This window comes from Puntigrus tetrazona, chromosome 18, assembly GCF_018831695.1.
Source record: "Puntigrus tetrazona isolate hp1 chromosome 18, ASM1883169v1, whole genome shotgun sequence".
In the NCBI taxonomy this organism is placed as follows: Eukaryota; Metazoa; Chordata; class Actinopteri; order Cypriniformes; family Cyprinidae; genus Puntigrus; species Puntigrus tetrazona.
The window spans coordinates 1802254-1820332 of record NC_056716.1 but is presented as its reverse complement, the minus strand read 5'-3'; the positions used below and the strand labels follow the sequence as shown (position 1 = coordinate 1820332).

Genomic DNA, 18079 nt, shown 5'->3' with positions numbered 1-18079 from the left:
CTAAATAATAGGCAAATATGATATGCGCATCGCTGATACAACTTAATATGATGGATTTATTTTAAATAATGTGTAAAAAAAATATTTATTTGCACTTTTTCTTTTGGCAAGGCAGACACGTGTTAATTGTAATTTGTTGAATGGACAACTGAGACAAAAAATATTTGCACAAAACTAAAAATTATGAAAAATATTTTGAATGTTAAAAAAAATCTATTTTTAAAGAAAATATTACAATCAAAAACCTGTTAACTGGTTATGTGATACAGTACAGTAGAAAAAATATATATTTACCATTGCATTACATAGGAAATACTCATATTAAATATTATTATTTGTCTACTTTTATGTACCATGGGTGTTTTTATTTTATTTGATGTAATTTAGTAGCATTTTTTGTGTCACATATTTTATCTTCATCATGCTTTGTCTTTGTTTTTATCTGTAAGTGAGAATTGGTCAAGTTTTACGTGCAGGACATTTACAGTGAAATCTGATTGATCAATTGGCTTTCCGCTGTTTATATCTGCTGTATATAAAAAATTGATTCTGGTCATTCATGATGATTAGCTTAATGAAACAGACTGTTATAACTGTCACATGTTTTGCAATTTCTGGAAGCTGCATCTGCCAGTTTTTACAGTGATGTATGCTATTTTTATTAAAATATTCCGTAGCGCAAAAGCATTAGCTTCAAGATCAATAAATCAAGTGTTGTTATTCTGGCAATATTTGGACATTTTAAACAAATTACCCGCAACAAAGGATGTCTTCAGATATCACAAAACAATATCTTCAGACCCTTGCACTGTAAGAATAAGATTACTCAGCACTGCCGACTGAAAAAACATCCAATCATAATCTCTTCCACGCTGCTTCCACTGTACTTTTTTTTTGCTTTCGCTGTAAAATCATCCCAAACAGGCCTTTAAATATCAACAGGTCAACACGATGTGGAAGTGTGGCAATAAAACAAACACTTCTTCCTCATAAAGACAGTTTAAAGTCTTCACTCGGGTGGCTCCTGAGAAATTCCTCTCCTTTTTTCCTTCTTCTAATCCGCTCTAACACGCGATGATTGTCTTGATGTGTCGAAACCGTATGAAAGCCCTGAGGGAGTACGTGTCATCCAGGAGCCACAGTCCTCCCAGACTTCTGAGGGCTGAGAAATAGGATGCTCTCAGATTGACTGGAATGGAAAGCGATCTGCGGGCTCCCGTTTCATTTCGAGCTACACGTGAAACAAAGGCTTCCTCAAAGAAAGACAAACAGCTGAATACAGGAAAAAAAACGCAAGCCTGCACTCGACTGTATGTCTGTGCCTCCTATTAAAATAAAGCGTATTTGTCTTTGTTGATTTTCTTTTATAAAAAAATATTTATTATATTATTTTTTGCTCTGGTCGAGGCAACAACGGTTAGTGTAAAATCTCAAGGTTAAAAAACCTAGACATAATCAGGTTCGTGGGTTAACAGCCACTGAAAAATATACCGGTTAATGATCATTATGAATATTGCATAAGTTGCAGAATAATTAGCCTGTATTATACAGTACCAACAAGACAATTAGATTAGTTTCGGGGGAAATTCGTCTATGCATATTAGACAACACAACATGATATTACACAAATGGTTTTTATGTAAATTAAATTATTACCTTTTAGTTTTTAAGAAGTCCTGTGGTGAAAGCCTAAAAACTTCTGAAGCACATTTTCAACATTGTGCAAACCTACGTAATAATTCACAAATCACCTATTTAATTACAGTATTTGACAACCTAATTATGAGTCTCTATTAAACAGTAACAACAAGACAATAACTGCGACACGTAAGCTAGTTCCTAACTCTTATATGCATGATATTATACAACATAAATTGAGTGGAATAAATCAGTACTCCCACCAGAGGTGACAACTGTGCAAAGTCCCCGTAAAAACTGGGAAAACTTTCAAACGCACGCAATTCGTGTTTCCCCAAAAAAGGGTAATAAGCCAAATCTTCTACTAAAATATGATACGCGGATGTTTAAACAAAAATGAAGTTTACAAACGTGAGTAATGTCTAAATAAAAGAAAAAAATTTCAGAGTTGAATCGTTGAGAAAAATCCACTAGCATGAAAACAGTGAAATAGTTAGGTTTGGTTGCAGTTTCTCTATCCCCAGCGTTTATGATGTAACCCTTCCTTCATCACGGAGTAACAGACCTCCCATAATCTGCCGGATTTCACACACTCCTGTACAGCCAGTGCTTAGCGGCCAGCCATCCATGCTGCTCTGCTAAACTGCTTGATTTACAAGTGCCCAAGGGGCAGTTTTTCGAGACCAAAGCATACATTATTAATGGATGTGTAGTGTTGACATCACGCCAGAATCCATACAACGCTTTCCTGCTCGTGGAGGATTTCCAATACTATGATAATAAACTGTAAAGGGGGCACACACGAGCTGAATAAACTGATTCTCTGACGTCGGTCCTGGCATGTTTTAAAACAGACTTGCCTCAGCCACCCACCAATCCGAGAGTGATGCAAGTGACGTCCGAGCAAAAGTTGAGGGAATAATTCACCCGAATAAAGGAGCAAAAGGAGACAGCCTCGCATATGTGTTTTTGGGGTATCCTGAAGCTCTCGTGAACATCTCCTTTTGGTTCCAAAGAAAAGAAGACAATCGTAAAGGTTTGTAAATAATGACAGACTTATTATTTTTGGGTGCATTGTTTTGTTTACGCACAAAATATCCCTATTTATGCTCCTCAAACTCAACCATGTGTCTGAAATATTATACAGACACACACACACGCATATATACGTATGTATACAGAAGAGAAGAGAAGAAAATGCTAAGCAAACCTATTTAAATAAACAAACCAGATGCTAACTACAACATTTACATTCCAGTATAGCAGCAGCACTTCGGTGTTGTGTACTGATAGATATGAGTCCAGAACATCAACAATAGTCACCAGGAGAGCAAAATAAGCCCACTCTATCTGAGACCAAACATAATGTGAACTGCCTTCACGAGCTAAGACTCTTCCACATCAGACGAGCGTTGCAGGATTTCCTAAGGAGCTGGTTTTAGGGGGGATGCTGCTGGCACCTGCTATTAAAACCCACTGCGCACGCTTCTCGCGAGCCTGCAACAAAAGCTCTGCTGATGGCTGTTTTTCGGCAGCACAGGTGCCGCTGGCGAGACTGACCTGAATGGTGCAGGTATACTCCGTATCATCCAGCAGCCTGACCGTGCACATGAATTCTCGCTCCAGGTTTCTGACGCTGCCACTCATCAGCCGACTCAACATCTTCACAGAGCGCGATCGCTGCTCTGCGTCCGGGACCAGAACAAAAAGCTCAAGCAATGTCACATCGACCAAACTCTCCGGTCGCCCAGGTGAAACGAGCTAACCGAAGCCGACGGCATCTTTATCCGATGACATGAACGCTGCAGATGTTCGGCTGAGTGTTTTATTCTCTGTTATCGCGAACAGGTTCCTCCGGAACGCATCCAGCTCCAGATTAAGTCGCTGTGGTTACGAGCAGACAGTAACAGCCCCGACTGTTGACCATTCACCGCTTGATATTTGAGCAAGGGGGCGGGACCACAGACGCTGATTGACGCCCCTTCTACCCAATGATCGTGATCTCCAAATAAGGACGCGCTCGAAACGGACAATAAAAGATTGGGGTGCTGCTGCGTACTTGGAGGTCATCGTTGTCCAATAAGATGCTGGACAAAGGTAGTAGTAAAGTTATAAGGAATACTCGCTAGTCTGGTTTATTTCCCGGAGCACAATTTTTTTTCTTTCTTTTTCTTTGTTTGGCAGCAAGACTGGCCTTTGGTACCGATAACAATGCCAAAGAAGTATCTTGCAAAACATTGCGTAAGATTTGTCTTGCTAAACGCAAAGATGCATCTAAAAGATATAAATGAAACAAGTAATTGTGTTAAAATATTTTTTCAAATGCTTTTACATTTTTTTTATATTGGGAGAAAACTGGTGTGTGCAAGGTATTTAAAATGTCTTTTTGATAAAGGAATATAATTTTTTTTCATATAAATGAAAACAGAAAAAAACACAGAAACGCAGTTATGTGAAAGTAAACTAACATGTAGAAATCTGTGAATATAGGCCTAATATTAATGTTACTGTAAAAATTTTGTCTGTGTTTTTCTGGGTTTAAAAAAAAGGAAACTTTTTTTTTTTCTTGACTAAACAAGATCTTATCAAATCTTTAACAAGATCTAATATATATATATATATATATATATATATATATATATATATATATATATATATATATATATATATATATATAAAACGTGTGTGTGTGTAAAATGTGTGTGTGTATATATATATATATATATATATATATATATATATATATATATATATATATATATATATATATATATATATATATATACTTTTTTTTTAGCTTGTAATGATGAATTGGTAAAATTAAAATGAAAAAATTTATTTATCACCTAATCCTGCTTTTCCACATTTTTTTTATAAAAAAACATAACAAATGTAAGAATGTAACTGCTTCTTTTAATATTCATTATTTCCAGATTTCCAGCCAAACTTAATTAAATTATTCAGACCCCAGGTATAATTTTTGATATTTTATTTATTATAGTGGGTGCAGGACTAGTTCATTTATGTAAGTGTCGATAAGAAAATAAAATAAACTGTGGCATATTATCCCCAACAATTCTTCACACAGTGGACTATGAGTAACATTTATAAAAAATTATTCGTACACATTGACCTGACCATGTTTTGCTTAAGTGTTTGTTCTTTAATTGTTCTTTAAATGAAAACCTGAATTTCTTCTGACACAGTTTAACTCGGAGTCATGTTTAATTAGCATTTTCAATGTTAAATGTTGCATAATAATATTGAAGGTGTCTGAAACAATTTTGGTCTGACTGTATGCACGTTCTACAAATGCATTAATGTTTAATTACTTCAATATCAATATCTTCAAACTCCAAGACTGCATTTGATTATGAAATTTCATCACACAAAAAACTCCAGAAGTAGTACTTTATTGGTTATATAAGAATATTCCACTTAATTTGATTTACAAATCATTTGTATAAATATTTCTACATTTGCATGAGAACGTCTTCCTTTCATTGCTCTTTCTCTCTCTCTTTTTCTCTCTACACACACACACACACACACACACACACACACACACACTTACTGTATCACAAATGGTAATTAGTAAGCAAAAAGTAAACAATTAATGTAAGAAAATTTTGTTGCATCAAAACAATGCCTTACTGTGTGTTTGTAAAAGAAGGGGAACATCACATAGTGAATTCATTAGAGTCATTTTCATCATTCTCCTCTGGTTCGTTGCTGCTCATGGAGGTGGATTTGGCTGAACTCTGCAACCGGTTCTCGGCCTTGCGTGTGTACGGCCGACCGGGTCGAGCATGGTTCTGATGATGAGGGTGTCTTATGTTTGGCATGTGGTCCACAGTATGGACACGACTCTCTTGCCTCTTGTCCACCGGTCTCATCGGATTCAGCTTGCAGGAGGCAATGAGAGGCCTGCCTATGTCCAGCTCTCTGCACACTGTGAGACGTTCTTTAGTTTGTGTGTGGGTGTAGTGCAGCGTCACGTTGATCACCAGAGATCCCTAGGAAGTTTGAATAAACTGCAATTATTTAATGTCTTTAAAGCAGCATTTTTGGCTTCCAGATACAGTCCGTTACTCTGCAACAGTGTTATGTAATGTAATACAATACAATACAATACCCATTATTTTTAATTTTACAAGTTCCTAGCACTTTCAATTTATTTTGTCATTCCCTTTTTTTTTTTTTTTTTTTTTTTAATCATCATTTGCACATTACATGCTCGCCGAAACTTGTTACCGTTATCAGGGACCAGTTGGCAATCAAGTGTTTTAAATTGAACGTGTATTTCAGTTCTCAATGTTTTGAGATGTGTTAAGATCTGTACCATTATTTTTTTCATTTCAAAGACAAAAAGTCTGAAAAAAAGCACCTGGAGTCTTTGAAGGCAACACAATCTGAGGGTGCAGGCAGGACTTTCACCGCTGTTCACAAGCAGACTGTCCATTTCTTCTGATCTACCGGAACCAGAGAAAATGTCCTGCATTTGCTAAAAACAAAAATATATCACCACTTAAACTGTAATCAAACATAAAGATAAAAATGAATGTGGAACTGTATATATACCCAAAGACGTATTACAAGTTTTCACCCCTGGAGGTCAGTAGACCCACAGTTTTCTTTTCATCTTTTTTTTTTATGTTTAACTATTAATGTTTAAATCTCATGTATGTACTAAAATGACTATATATTTCAATACCAAAAGTATTTAAAAACTAAGTTAAAGATATACAAAAATAAAACAATAATATAAAGAAACAAAAATGATGGCAAAAAAACTAAACATAAAATTACTAAAAACTAGAAAAGACCCACAAAGGGAGTGAAAATAGTTTTTTTTTTTTTTTTTTTTATTAATATTTGTTATATTATTATATATGATAAATTATATATATTATTGGAATATTATTGTATTATTACATAACTTTAGCGTTCAGTACCACTGCACTTCCTCCATATTACATCCATAAGTTTGGGAACGTTTTAAGAAGCAAGTTTAAGTACAAAACCCTATGACATACAACCCTCTTTCCTTTTCGGGGCCCTCCCACTCTCATATCCCTCTTGTGTGTCTGCGTGTATGTGTTTACGACAGCAAAAGAGGACATGAAAAGCTGTGACTTACCGGTTCGCTATCAAGAATCAGAGTGCAGTCCTGGGCCTTAGTGCTTGCGTTCCTCACTGTACCAAACACAACCAGGACATTGGAGAACAGGGCCGAGAAACTCAGCTCCACCTTAACACCACAATACGGAAAGTCCAGAGACCTTCGACCAGGAAGAACTGAGAAACACATAAATACGCAGCGATGTAAAAACATTAATTCACTTAACTTAGTGGTTTTTGATAAGTATGATAAGTACAGATATTATATTCACTACTGATGTTGTGCAAAAGTAAGATGACTGATGCTTAAAAAAACCTACAAGCTGGTAAATCAACAAAATGAAGCAGTTCTCAGGTTTATTTGAACTTGACAAATAAAACCCGTCACAGTCTATGGAATCAGTCGGAATCAGATCAATGGTTTCAATTTGGCTCTTTTTGGGTGAAAATCCATTTCCTTTTAAAAGCAGAGACATGGTTTATGAATGATCCTTCAACGGTGCACTTACCATGAGTCATGTATTACAATCTTACCCACAAATGAAACCAAAACGGAAGTCACAAATTGTGAGATGGTTACGGGTGATAGAGCACTTTTGACTGTAGGCACTGACTTCTGTTTTACTGTATTGAAATCTGCATCTTCATTACTGATAGTCAATCTAGCATTTTAAAGGGGAAACATCGTGAATCAAAATTTCCTTCATCAGTTCAATGCACTACGTAAAAATAATGTATAATGTCAAACTGATTATTTCCCATATGAAGGACATTAAAAGAGGTCATTTAAATAAAGATCTTAAAATTACAGCAGTGAGAAAAACTGAGACAAATAGAGCGGAAACTGGTTATGTGCTCTTACTCATAAAAAAACCAATGTAAAAATATTAAAGAAATAGAAAACACTTCTTCTTGCCGTTTACTGTATTTAAATAATTGCAGCCTTGGTATATGATGATAAGAGGCTTTTTCCAAAAACATCTTAATTATTATTTTTTTTACTGGTAATATAAATGGAAATGAGTTTAAAAGAATACACGGAAGGTATATGGCATACAGTAATTAATAAAGGTTTTGTTTGTTTACACAGGATGCATTTGAGAAAGGAAATTCTGATGACATAATATGTGATCCTGGAACACAAAACTAGTCATAAGAAGAGCAGGTTTATTTCTAGCAATAGCCAAAAATACACTGCATGGGTCAAAATTATAGATTTTTCTTTTATGCATAAAGTCATTAGGATATTAAGTAAATATTATGTTTCACGACAAATGTAAATATATGAAATAATGTATGCAATATGCATTGCTAAGGACATCATTAAAAGCAAATTTAGATTTTTCAATTTCAATTAGACTTATAATTTCAATTTTAAAGACTGGTTTTGTGGTCCACGGTCACGTAAAAAGTTGGTTAAGGAAAATGTAAATACCATTAGCCTGTTTCCAACAAGCATCCCGCCGGCGGAGCTCCATGGTGTGTCCAGATGTCCGTACAGGATCGGTCAAAGCCCGCGGCTCTGTCAGAGTGTGTCTGATCTCTACGACCTGCCTGCCACGCACCAGAGGGTCCTTACCCAGATCTAAAGTAGAAAACGCACAATATATTACAAAACCTGTTCTATTACTGTTCTGTTGAAACGTGATTAATTGGTGCTCTTCACGGTTATCAGACACTAAAACATGACTCAGCAGATTGTCCAAATAATTGGGAAGTTAAAAACCTTTGAGGAACATGCTATAAGGTTCCTTCCCTAATTGCAAAAAAAAGTAAAATAGCAATTCACACTTTTTAAGTTCAGCTGACAAAGAAGAAAAACAGCCTTGAGACATGCTGCTTTTTCAGTGCAGAGACAATGCAAAAAATTACAGAATTTTACAATTGTAATATAAATTTTATTGCGAAAGCGATTCAGCTTAGGTTACTTTCTGTAGTATCACAACAGAACACTGACAACACAAAGTATTTCATTGTGATAAAGTGTAATTAAATCTAAATTCACCATGTTTACTTCCGGTACAAGTTGTACAATTGTTTGCTAAATTAATAATATTTATTACATAACGGTGAATTGAATTGATCAGAAATTACCATAAATACATAATGCTCTTCTTTAAACTTTCTATTTAAAAAAAAATTATCTTGAAAAAACATGCATTACAGTTTTCACACAAACATATTATTAAAATATTAAATATTCTAATATTGTTTAACAATGCTAATAATAAGAATTAGCATATTATAATTATTTTTGGAGTATCATGTGACATTAAGACTACAGTAATAGATGCTGAAATATAAAACAATATATATACATATATATAAATAAATATATATATATATATATATATATATATATATATGTGTGTGTGTGTGTGTATATATATATATATATATATATATATATACACACACACACACACACACACACACACACACACACACACACACACACACACACAGACTCCAAACTAAAACTGATAAATTGAACAACTTGTTCCAAAAAAGAACTTGCTAGCCAGAATTATAAAATAAATCCATACTAAAATGATTTACAGAGTAGTGTTGAGTTGCGAGTTGAGCTCCACCAGTAACCAGTGTTGAAACTTTGATTTATGATCAAAGAAAGTTCTGGAAAAAAAAAAGGAGTATGGTGTTTGTGGGCATGACAAGCACAGTGATAATGACAGTGAGACAGCGTGGAGACCAAGCTACAAGAATACGAGACAGGAGGAGACAGGGTGTAAGTGGGGCACCCTGCAGCCGTCCCTAGGTTAAGCCCTCTCAAATTTCCCCACCTGAGCACAGCAGCCAGAGAATGAGGTCACATGCTTTGGCAGCTACAATATAAAAAGCCAAGTGCTGTTACCAAAGAGACCAATCAAACAACCAAATAAGCTCTCTGCAGGGAGCAGGGGGATTATCTCAACCATTAAAACATAAATCCGCATTCACATCATGCCGTGGAGGGTACGGAAACCAATATCTGGCATACAGTGCATGTCAACCAGTTGTTTCGCTCACAAGTACTCCAAGTATACATCCGCTAATGATCAGAAGCTCTGAAAAACACTGTGACCTTGTTCACTACTACTTAGTACATGTGTGAAGTATGACGTAATATGACAATATCTTTTCATTACTATGCACAGTTCTGAAATTGCTCAAACTTCCTGGTTAGGCTTTGAAAGTAACATTTAATATTGACTTTTTCATCTTTGTAGCTCTCACATATACTTAAATACTCATCTTTAAGAATCACACTAGGCTGTTATTCCTGTTTTAGTGTCCACTGAAATCTGTTTTTATTTTTCCAAATTTCGAAAATGATGTCAAACATTACATTTAATTGTTTTTTTTTACATTTAATTTAATATTATTAACTATTAACTATTATTAATAATGTGTGTTTATTATTATAGCTAATAGCTGTTTATTACAAATGATGGGGTAATCAAAAATAAATGCATCATTCAAATAATATTTTAAAATACAAATAAAATTTATTTCGAACAATTGCCAAATAAAGTGCTGCAAAACAGAGGTTTGCAGTGAAAAAATGTGGCAATTTTTATTAAACGAAATGGTAAAAATGATAGAGCAGCTCTGGATATGATATTCACGTCTCCGTTCTCCAGTAGTGAGACACGAGTGTTTGAGTTTGTATAACAGACTTAACTGCACCAAGTTTTGCAGTTTACCATCCACAGACATTATTACAAATTCAATTTGATTAAGTGGACAGCTCATCCAAATTTTGCCAAATTCTATGACGTTAAAAAGTTTATTTTCCACATCACAAAACAAATACACCTACAAAAAAAAACACCTACAAATTGAATTTCTCCCCAAATTTAAGACCTATGAAAATGAGAGCTGTTATGAAAAACAAAAAAAGTCATTGTCTATTTTCAATATTATAGCAGTGTACGAAGAAAAGCTCACACGGAAGTCACTTCTAAGCAACTCGACCAGCGAGAGACCAGCTTGAGACCACAAAAAACGTGACCGCATGACACCTTTAGAAGGAAGCTGTAGTCAGTATAGGTAGTGAGGTAGTGAGCTCTCTACGTTTTGGCACAAAAGAGTATTTATAGCAGCACTCACCCTCAGAGACCTGCTCCAAGACATGGGTCACCCTCTCTGGCTTTAAGACATGTTTGTTCAGATACTTAGTGAAGATCCCTGTGCTCTTTCCACCATCCTGGACCTCGAAGGCCTCTGCATCTTCACTCCTGTGGTAGCAAACGTCACAATCAAACAAAAAGAACACAATCACTGTTGTCTGCTTGGTTGGAGGCGTAGAAGAACTGTCAGTACTTACGTGGCGTATCCATACACAGTGTTTCCCAGAGGAGCCAAAGGCTTGATTTCAGAGGAAGGACCTTTTTGTTTGTACCTGGAGATATAAAATAGCAAAACATTGAACAGTGTAGCGGCGGGTAGCATTTCCAAAAACAATTTCAAGAATCTGGAATTGTAAATAGGCATTTTTAACATATAGATGCACGAGTTCATCATGCTCCCGCAGGCCTACCATTTTCTGCAGGTATCCAGGAGAATGACGTTGAGCTGGGCTTTTCTCTCCTGCATGCTGTGCATCACTCTTTGTACACACACACAGTTTTCTGTACGGTAGGGTCGTGGAGCGTCAATGGCCACCAGGTAATTTCTGCCGGAGTGCTCGTAGCCATGGCCAGCGTAGTAAAAAACAGCTGAAATTGGGAAAGGAGAAACTTTACACTATTCTGTTTTAGGTCTCAGGTTAAGTATCTTTATGTACAAAATTGCGTTACTAATTAGAAAAGACTCAACAAATACTTTGATTATTAAAGTAATGATCAAATATTGGAATTGAAATATTGGGAAATTGGGAAAAACAGAAAACTAAAAATTATGTCATCATGTATTCGCTCGTGACGTTCCAAAACCTGTATGATATTGTTGTTTTTTTTTCCAAAGGAAAACAAAAGAAGAAATCATAGAAACCACAAAGGCATCAAAGTAGACTCAAGCACTAGATTCAAAAAACAGTGACTGCTTCAAGAATCAGTTGATCTGGTCGCATTGGACTCAAAGTTTACCAGTGACTAACAACTTAAACAACTAACAACACAGAGCAACTCTATTGCTTTGGAATTCAGGGCATGAGCCATTATAAGTACGTTTACAGTGATTTTGTTTGCTTCTAGACGCTTAACAGCATTAACTAGCCAAATTTATACAATTCGTGCTCAAGGTTGGCAAGACATTAAGGTGAAAAAATAATAACAGAAGCAGAATGCATGAAACTACACATTGTTTCATATTTCAAAGATGCTTTGACTATTGCGAACCCACACTGACAACAGGACAACGTAATCATTCAAAGTAAATACTAAGCACTTTCCAATTTTCACTTTCTATTGAATAGGCTAGAATGCGTTCCAAAATTATTTTCATTACGAGGCAGTTTACAATACAAGTTTAAAAAGGGAAAGTCCAACGTGGGCTAAGCAACCAGAATAAATCTGTTGGATAGAAGCACTACAAATTTCTGAAGATAAGTAGCAAGGCATGCTACTACCTACACATCTCTTATCAGCCAATCAACAGACTACAGCATCTCAATTTTACTCAGAAAAAGCCCTGTGGTTGAAAGAGCTGTGGTTTTTTGACCCATGACATGCACGCATACTGTATCACCGGAAAACAAAGCCTTATTCCCCCTCAAATGGAACTTCCTCCAACTCGTCACTGAGACGCTCTAGTGATATCTATTGAGCAACTCTAAAATTATCTTTATAGGAGAATTTCAAATGGACTGTGTACTGTCCAGCACTGGAAAAACATCATTTACAACACTTTTCTGCATAACATAATTTATTACAATATTGCTATTGATTCGTTTTCTGACTCTATTTTTGCTCTCAAGAACCGGAAACTTTCACCTCAAACAGGCCATTGCCATCAGCGCAAGCTCTACATCCTGTGAGAAAATTAATTTAAGTTAAAGCAGCCAGGTCAAACACGCCAGGCATTTCCTACAGGCTCCTCCAGCAAACCCACAACATGTGACTCACCATAAACTCCTCGGTCCAAGAGCTGCAAGAACTTGTCAATGGCAGCCTGCATTTCCTGAAGGGTGAGATCAAGCAGAGAGACCACTCTGAAGCCCAGCTGTTGTAGAAGATTGGCCAGCTCATGAACATCCATGGTGGGGGCCATCAGACCAGGATGGTGATTGTAGTTCAGGTTCCCAATCAATAATGCCACTTTGTCGGTTGCTAAGGGAAAATTAATTAAGTAAATAAATATATATATATACTGTATATATATTAAAGGAATCCACAATATTTATCTGACACATAAATTATCGACTGATATCGTTGAAAACGATGTCATTTTTATTGCTCAGATAAATAAATAAAATCAATAACTAGATCTGATGAAAGTAAACGCTTGCTGGTAAATCAATATATATATATATATATATATATATATATATATATATATATATATATATATATATATATATATATATATATATGATTTACCAGCAAGCGCACTTCATCGGATCTAGTTATTGGTATTAGTTATTATATATATATCGATTTTTTAACAAGTAATTTAAAAAAAGTTATTAAAAATGAAATATTTTCTACATATGTCTTCCATAAGGTGTCCTGCATGAGCTTTCAATGCAGCTCAATTGAGGATTTGACTTTCTAGGATTTCTTTCATTTCAGCAACTTTCATTTGAACAGTCCCTAATATTTCACGTTTTTTCCACAACTGTGCCAATACTACATGAATGACACTCATTGTTTTCTTGGGGAAATATTCAAGGTGGGAGTATTGTGTAAGCAAGGTAGGTACCAAGTCTATTTTTAACCTGACATGAGCTAAAAAAAGCTATTGTCTGTGACCTACCCATAAGCGTGGCCGTTGGTTGTTGATCTGGACGTGCTGTGGGGAACCAGAGGGAAAACAAATTGTTAAAAATAAAAAAAAAATAAAAAAGAATGAGAAACGTTAGCATGCCGCTAGTGTTCTTCCACTAGTTTCACTATAGAAAAAACATTATTTGCGTTTAACAATGTGACAAGTAAAGAGGGAAGTTCTCATTGAGCTGGTTTCAGTCTAACATTAGTTTTACTCTCATGTATCTAAGGACCTCTTTAGACAAAATACAATTCAGTTCCTGATTGTTCTTAACTCCTACAAACTGTGGAAAGTACCAGTAATTTGAAACTACACCGAGCACAAAGAATTCATGGCCCAGAGCTACAGACTGGATGGTTTCATATATATTAAATGTTTTTATTAAATTCCTTTTCATGACAAACCAAGCTGCTAAGATAATCTGAGTGTTGATGAGTAAGTCAAATTTAATCATGATGGCAAACAAAGTAAGAAAGGATTGTCAAATTTAATGCAAGTAATGCATTTAGATAAGTTGTCTAAATATGTTCTGATGAAAAAACTTTTTCATAGTTCATCGGAATTGATGAATTTTCAGAAAGAAGGTTTAAATAAACATGAAGAAAGTTTAAAATCTGTGGCAGCGATGCTAATAAAGAACAACAATTCCAGAAAAATAAATACAAAGCAACATATTCTGCATGAATGACCGCTGAAGACTTGACATGAACAGAAGTTGGCGGTTCTTACCAATCTCAATCTCGGCTGCTTCTGACCATCTCTCCTCCAAAATATTTGACACAGCACAGAGATATGAGCCTACAGTGTCAGCACTGGCATTTTCTATCTAAACAACGGAGACCAAATACAAAACATAATTATTTTAGGCAGATTCCGACTTCAATGTGCACCCCCTGAGTCATTCATTACAGTCAAAGCAAATTGCTCGCACTTAAAAACAATGACCCGAACCCAACTTGCAAATAAAGATGAATCAATACGATAATGAATCAGCTAGAGACGAGGGGCTGTCTTACGCTGAGTGTTTCTGTGGTCTGTTTAGGAAGGATGCGACCGTTTCTGTACCACTGGTAGACAGGCGCAGGTTTGCCTAAAGCGGTGCATTTAAGAGTGAAAGTCTCCCCTGGTTTTACGGTTTGGCTTATTGGGTGAATGACTACATGGGGTTCCCCTCTCCATGTGTGAGAAACACCTAAACACAAAGCATCACATTGTCTAACAAATACTGCATTGTTAAAACTGGTACATTGAAAAAAAAAAACCTTGCAAAATGAATCACTGATAAGTAAATGTCAGCCTCATGGGTTCATGGACTATTAGACCAGATGATTCATTCAGATGATAATAAAAATGTAATGACAATAGGATATAATGGAAAGTACCTGGTTCATCTAGGATTCGTACTTTTACCCAGTCTGTGAACTGATAGTTACAGTACAGGTCGCTCACTCGGCAAGTATACGCTCCAGATCTCTGGAGAGAGACGGTGAGCTCGGGCTTTGTCCCACCCTCCACCTGAAAAGATTAACCACTATGTTAATTGGGTATTCATTTCTCACAGTATTAACTTAAACATTTATAAAAAATAAATCAAATATTTTAAATGTATACAGTCTACAAACCTCCGTCTGTTGTTTATCAAACCACTGATAATTCAATGCACCGGTCCCTATTGCTTGAACTCTTAAGGTCACCTCATGGTTTGGTGGTACACACACAGACATCGGCTGCTGTAGAATAACAACTTTTGCCCACAAAATGTTTTTAATACATTAGGTATATACATTTAATTTCATATACAGTTTAAAAAATATATGAAGAGTTCATTCGCAAAAATAGTTACCTCATGTTCAAAAATCTTGGGGTTTTTTTTATCCTGCAGTCCAATATCAAGTAAACTGCAGGTGGGTTGTTTTGGTTAAATAATGACAGCTAAAAAATACAGTTTACTTACAATAAAAGAAAATGAAATTGTAACAATAAAAAAAACATTTATGAAAATTTCAATCTGACTTGTTTTTGCAAATAAACTCTTCATATATAGAAGCAGAAATACGCATAAGGATAGTTATATTATACACACCAGTTCTCATGACTGTCGGCGCTACTCTTGAGTGTGTAAGGGCCTAGACCGCAAAAATGCTGCAGCGTTAAGGTAGTCAGTCATTTCAGAAATGTACCACCTGTGTAAAAAGAAAACAGAAGTATGATTAGCGGCATAACATAACAAAAGTGGCATTAAGAATCAAAATGATGCATGGAGAAAAGTTAAGCAATCCACAGTTTGAAACAGTTAGCACAGAAAGTGCCCAATGATTGATTATTAAGAGAAAGTCTATCACAATGTCATGTTTGTATATTTGCTAACATAATACTCAAGAGAAAAGTGGCAGCAAAGTTTAAATGACAGTGATCATAATATCTCTTTATCCTTAAACTTTTAGAATGCTTTGCAGGAAAATGAGTAGTCTTTTTCATAATTAAAGGTTTATTTTAATATTGCTATTCCTTAATGCTTTAATTGTTACTTTTTTTTTATTTCTCAGTGCTTAAACTTAAAATCCCATTTCAAACACGATTTCAATACATTAAAATACCATAATGCACTAACAGTTATATCAGCTTATGAATTTTTGCAATTTTGTAAACTGTAAACTGTAAGGGGATCTGGGAAAGTTGTCACACTTTAAGTAGGTTTATCTTGGAAACCAAAAATATCTGCTTACAGTACAATTGGCTACAAATAATGAACCATTTCACCTCCGGGGGAAAAATACAGCTCTATATACAGATGACATTTTGACTTTTTGTTAAAAAAATGCACCCATTATTTGCCAAACAGATAACGTAATTAATATAAACTGCAACACTTGAGGGTCTGGAGTTATATTTTAATAACTGTTGTCGTCAGTGCGGTTTTGTGGCGTTCAGTTGTAACGGCTAAAACAAAAAAAAAAAATATATATATATATATATATATATATATATATATATATATATATATATATATATATATATATATAAAGTTCACATTGGAGTTAAGAATTTACTAAATTAATTTAACAGGGGTTTACATGTTTGCCTCAAAACCTTACAGCTACTTCTCAGCAACTTCCCTGTGTGTCAAGCAGTCCCGGACGGTGACAGCATCTAGTCTGTGGCGTCGTTCGCTTTCAGCGTACAGTAGATGTCGAGGGGTGTCACACTCACCTGTCCTAGAGCTCATTGCTGTGAATGCCGGCTGACTGCGACTTGTATCACGCTCCCCTCCTAAAACCCGTCACTCCAACAAACACAGAGCGTCAGCTGTAGCGACGTCTGGATAGTCAACATGCCGCGTTAGAGTTTGCCTGAAAAAAGAATCGTTTCCCGTAATAATGCAGCAATGACAGACTGGCCCTCCCACTACTACCGCTGTGCTCAGTGTAGAAGCGCCCTCAACATCTGCACAGCGCGGCAGGTACAGCACACTGAGATATAGCTCTCTCTTCTTCGGGTTAATGAAAGTCATGTTAAAAGCCATTAAGAATCCTGAGCTGGAAAGATGACTGATTACTGGTAGGTATATGAGTTGACTGGAAATGATATAACATGTTATATAAATATTTATATTTTTAGGAAAATATAAAAAAAAGCATATAAAATGCCTCAACGTTTTTTGTTTTGCAAAAAGAATGTATATTATTTGGTATTTACTCATCTTATTTTTAGTCTCTGTGCTCTCAGCGCTTTATCATTCCTTTTGTGCCATAGTCACATTAAAACGTATGCCATGTAAATGGTTTGCAAGGCAATCTTAAATAATATTATGATAAAAATTATTATTCATGTTTGTACTACTGCTAATTTAGCACCCAGCTCACGCCAATTCAAGTCGATTCCCAAGTTCGTAAATGAAGTGTCACACTATTTATTTGTTTGTTCATTTCCTGTATGGATCCCCTTTTTGTTTTTTGTCACAACTGTCAGCAATGAAAATAACTGATGATATAGTTAAATATTGTGATCCAATATTTAAAATAAAATAAAAAATTACACTGCTTTATCCTTTACAGATACACTTACAGTTTTAAAATATTTGCTTTTCTTAAAACTCTGAAATCTTATTGGACAATAATAATTCTGGATTAAATTTTAATGTAATGACTTGTTACTTACGCGTGACTGGAGTCCCAGTGTTACACTCCGTTATTATTATTTGTAAGCATGTGTTTCTTCTCTTGTCTGAATGATGCACGGTATGTTTGTGAGAGCGGTTGCTTGACAGCATGTAATCAGAGCTCTTTTATGATTGGAAAATGATGCAATGACACATGACCGGTGGGAAAGGTTGTTGACTGTTATGGGGAGGGTGTACAGACAGAGTGACATAGAGGGGGCTGTCCTAATTAAA

At 35.5% G+C, this 18079-nt stretch overlaps 2 protein-coding genes across 4 annotated transcripts in view; both read right to left on the bottom strand.

Annotated features, from left to right (window-relative positions):
- LOC122323046 (FERM domain-containing protein 5) overlaps positions 1-3931 on the bottom strand; it is a 91182-nt gene extending 87251 nt beyond the window's left edge. Inside the window, exon 1 of one of the 3 annotated variants that reach the window (XM_043216679.1) lies at positions 3199-3931. In XM_043216679.1, the coding sequence (XP_043072614.1) occupies positions 3199-3300 (102 nt within the window). In that variant the 5' untranslated portion in view covers positions 3301-3931. The remainder of the gene's footprint in view (positions 1-3198) is intronic. The other 2 variants (XM_043216678.1, XM_043216677.1) reach the window with 2 other exon arrangements.
- Positions 3932-5035: 1104 nt separating this feature from the next.
- On the bottom strand, positions 5036-17972 carry malt3 (MALT paracaspase 3). The gene is made up of 16 exons (XM_043264157.1): positions 17845-17972; positions 16897-17036; positions 15770-15869; positions 15309-15430; positions 15069-15201; positions 14703-14878; positions 14416-14512; positions 13675-13710; positions 12825-13028; positions 11300-11477; positions 11087-11161; positions 10870-10997; positions 8195-8344; positions 6779-6936; positions 6026-6142; positions 5036-5654 (listed from the first exon to the last, which is right to left on the bottom strand). The coding sequence occupies exons 3-16, from the start codon at positions 15777-15779 to the stop codon at positions 5319-5321; spliced, it is 1920 nt and encodes a 639-aa protein (XP_043120092.1). The 5' UTR covers positions 15780-15869; positions 16897-17036; positions 17845-17972; the 3' UTR covers positions 5036-5318.
- Positions 17973-18079: the final 107 nt, after the last annotated feature.

What these genes read in the sequence shown, in the direction of transcription:
- malt3 (XM_043264157.1), bottom strand. An exon ending in AGCAGCCGAGATTGAGATTG is followed by an intron (nt 13,711 to 14,415) that starts GTAAGAACCGCC and finishes GGTTCCCCACAG; the next exon opens with CACGTCCAGATCAACAACCA. An exon ending in TGATTCTTGATAGCGAACCG is followed by an intron (nt 6,143 to 6,778) that starts GTAAGTCACAGC and finishes TTTTGTTTTTAG; the next exon opens with CAAATGCAGGACATTTTCTC.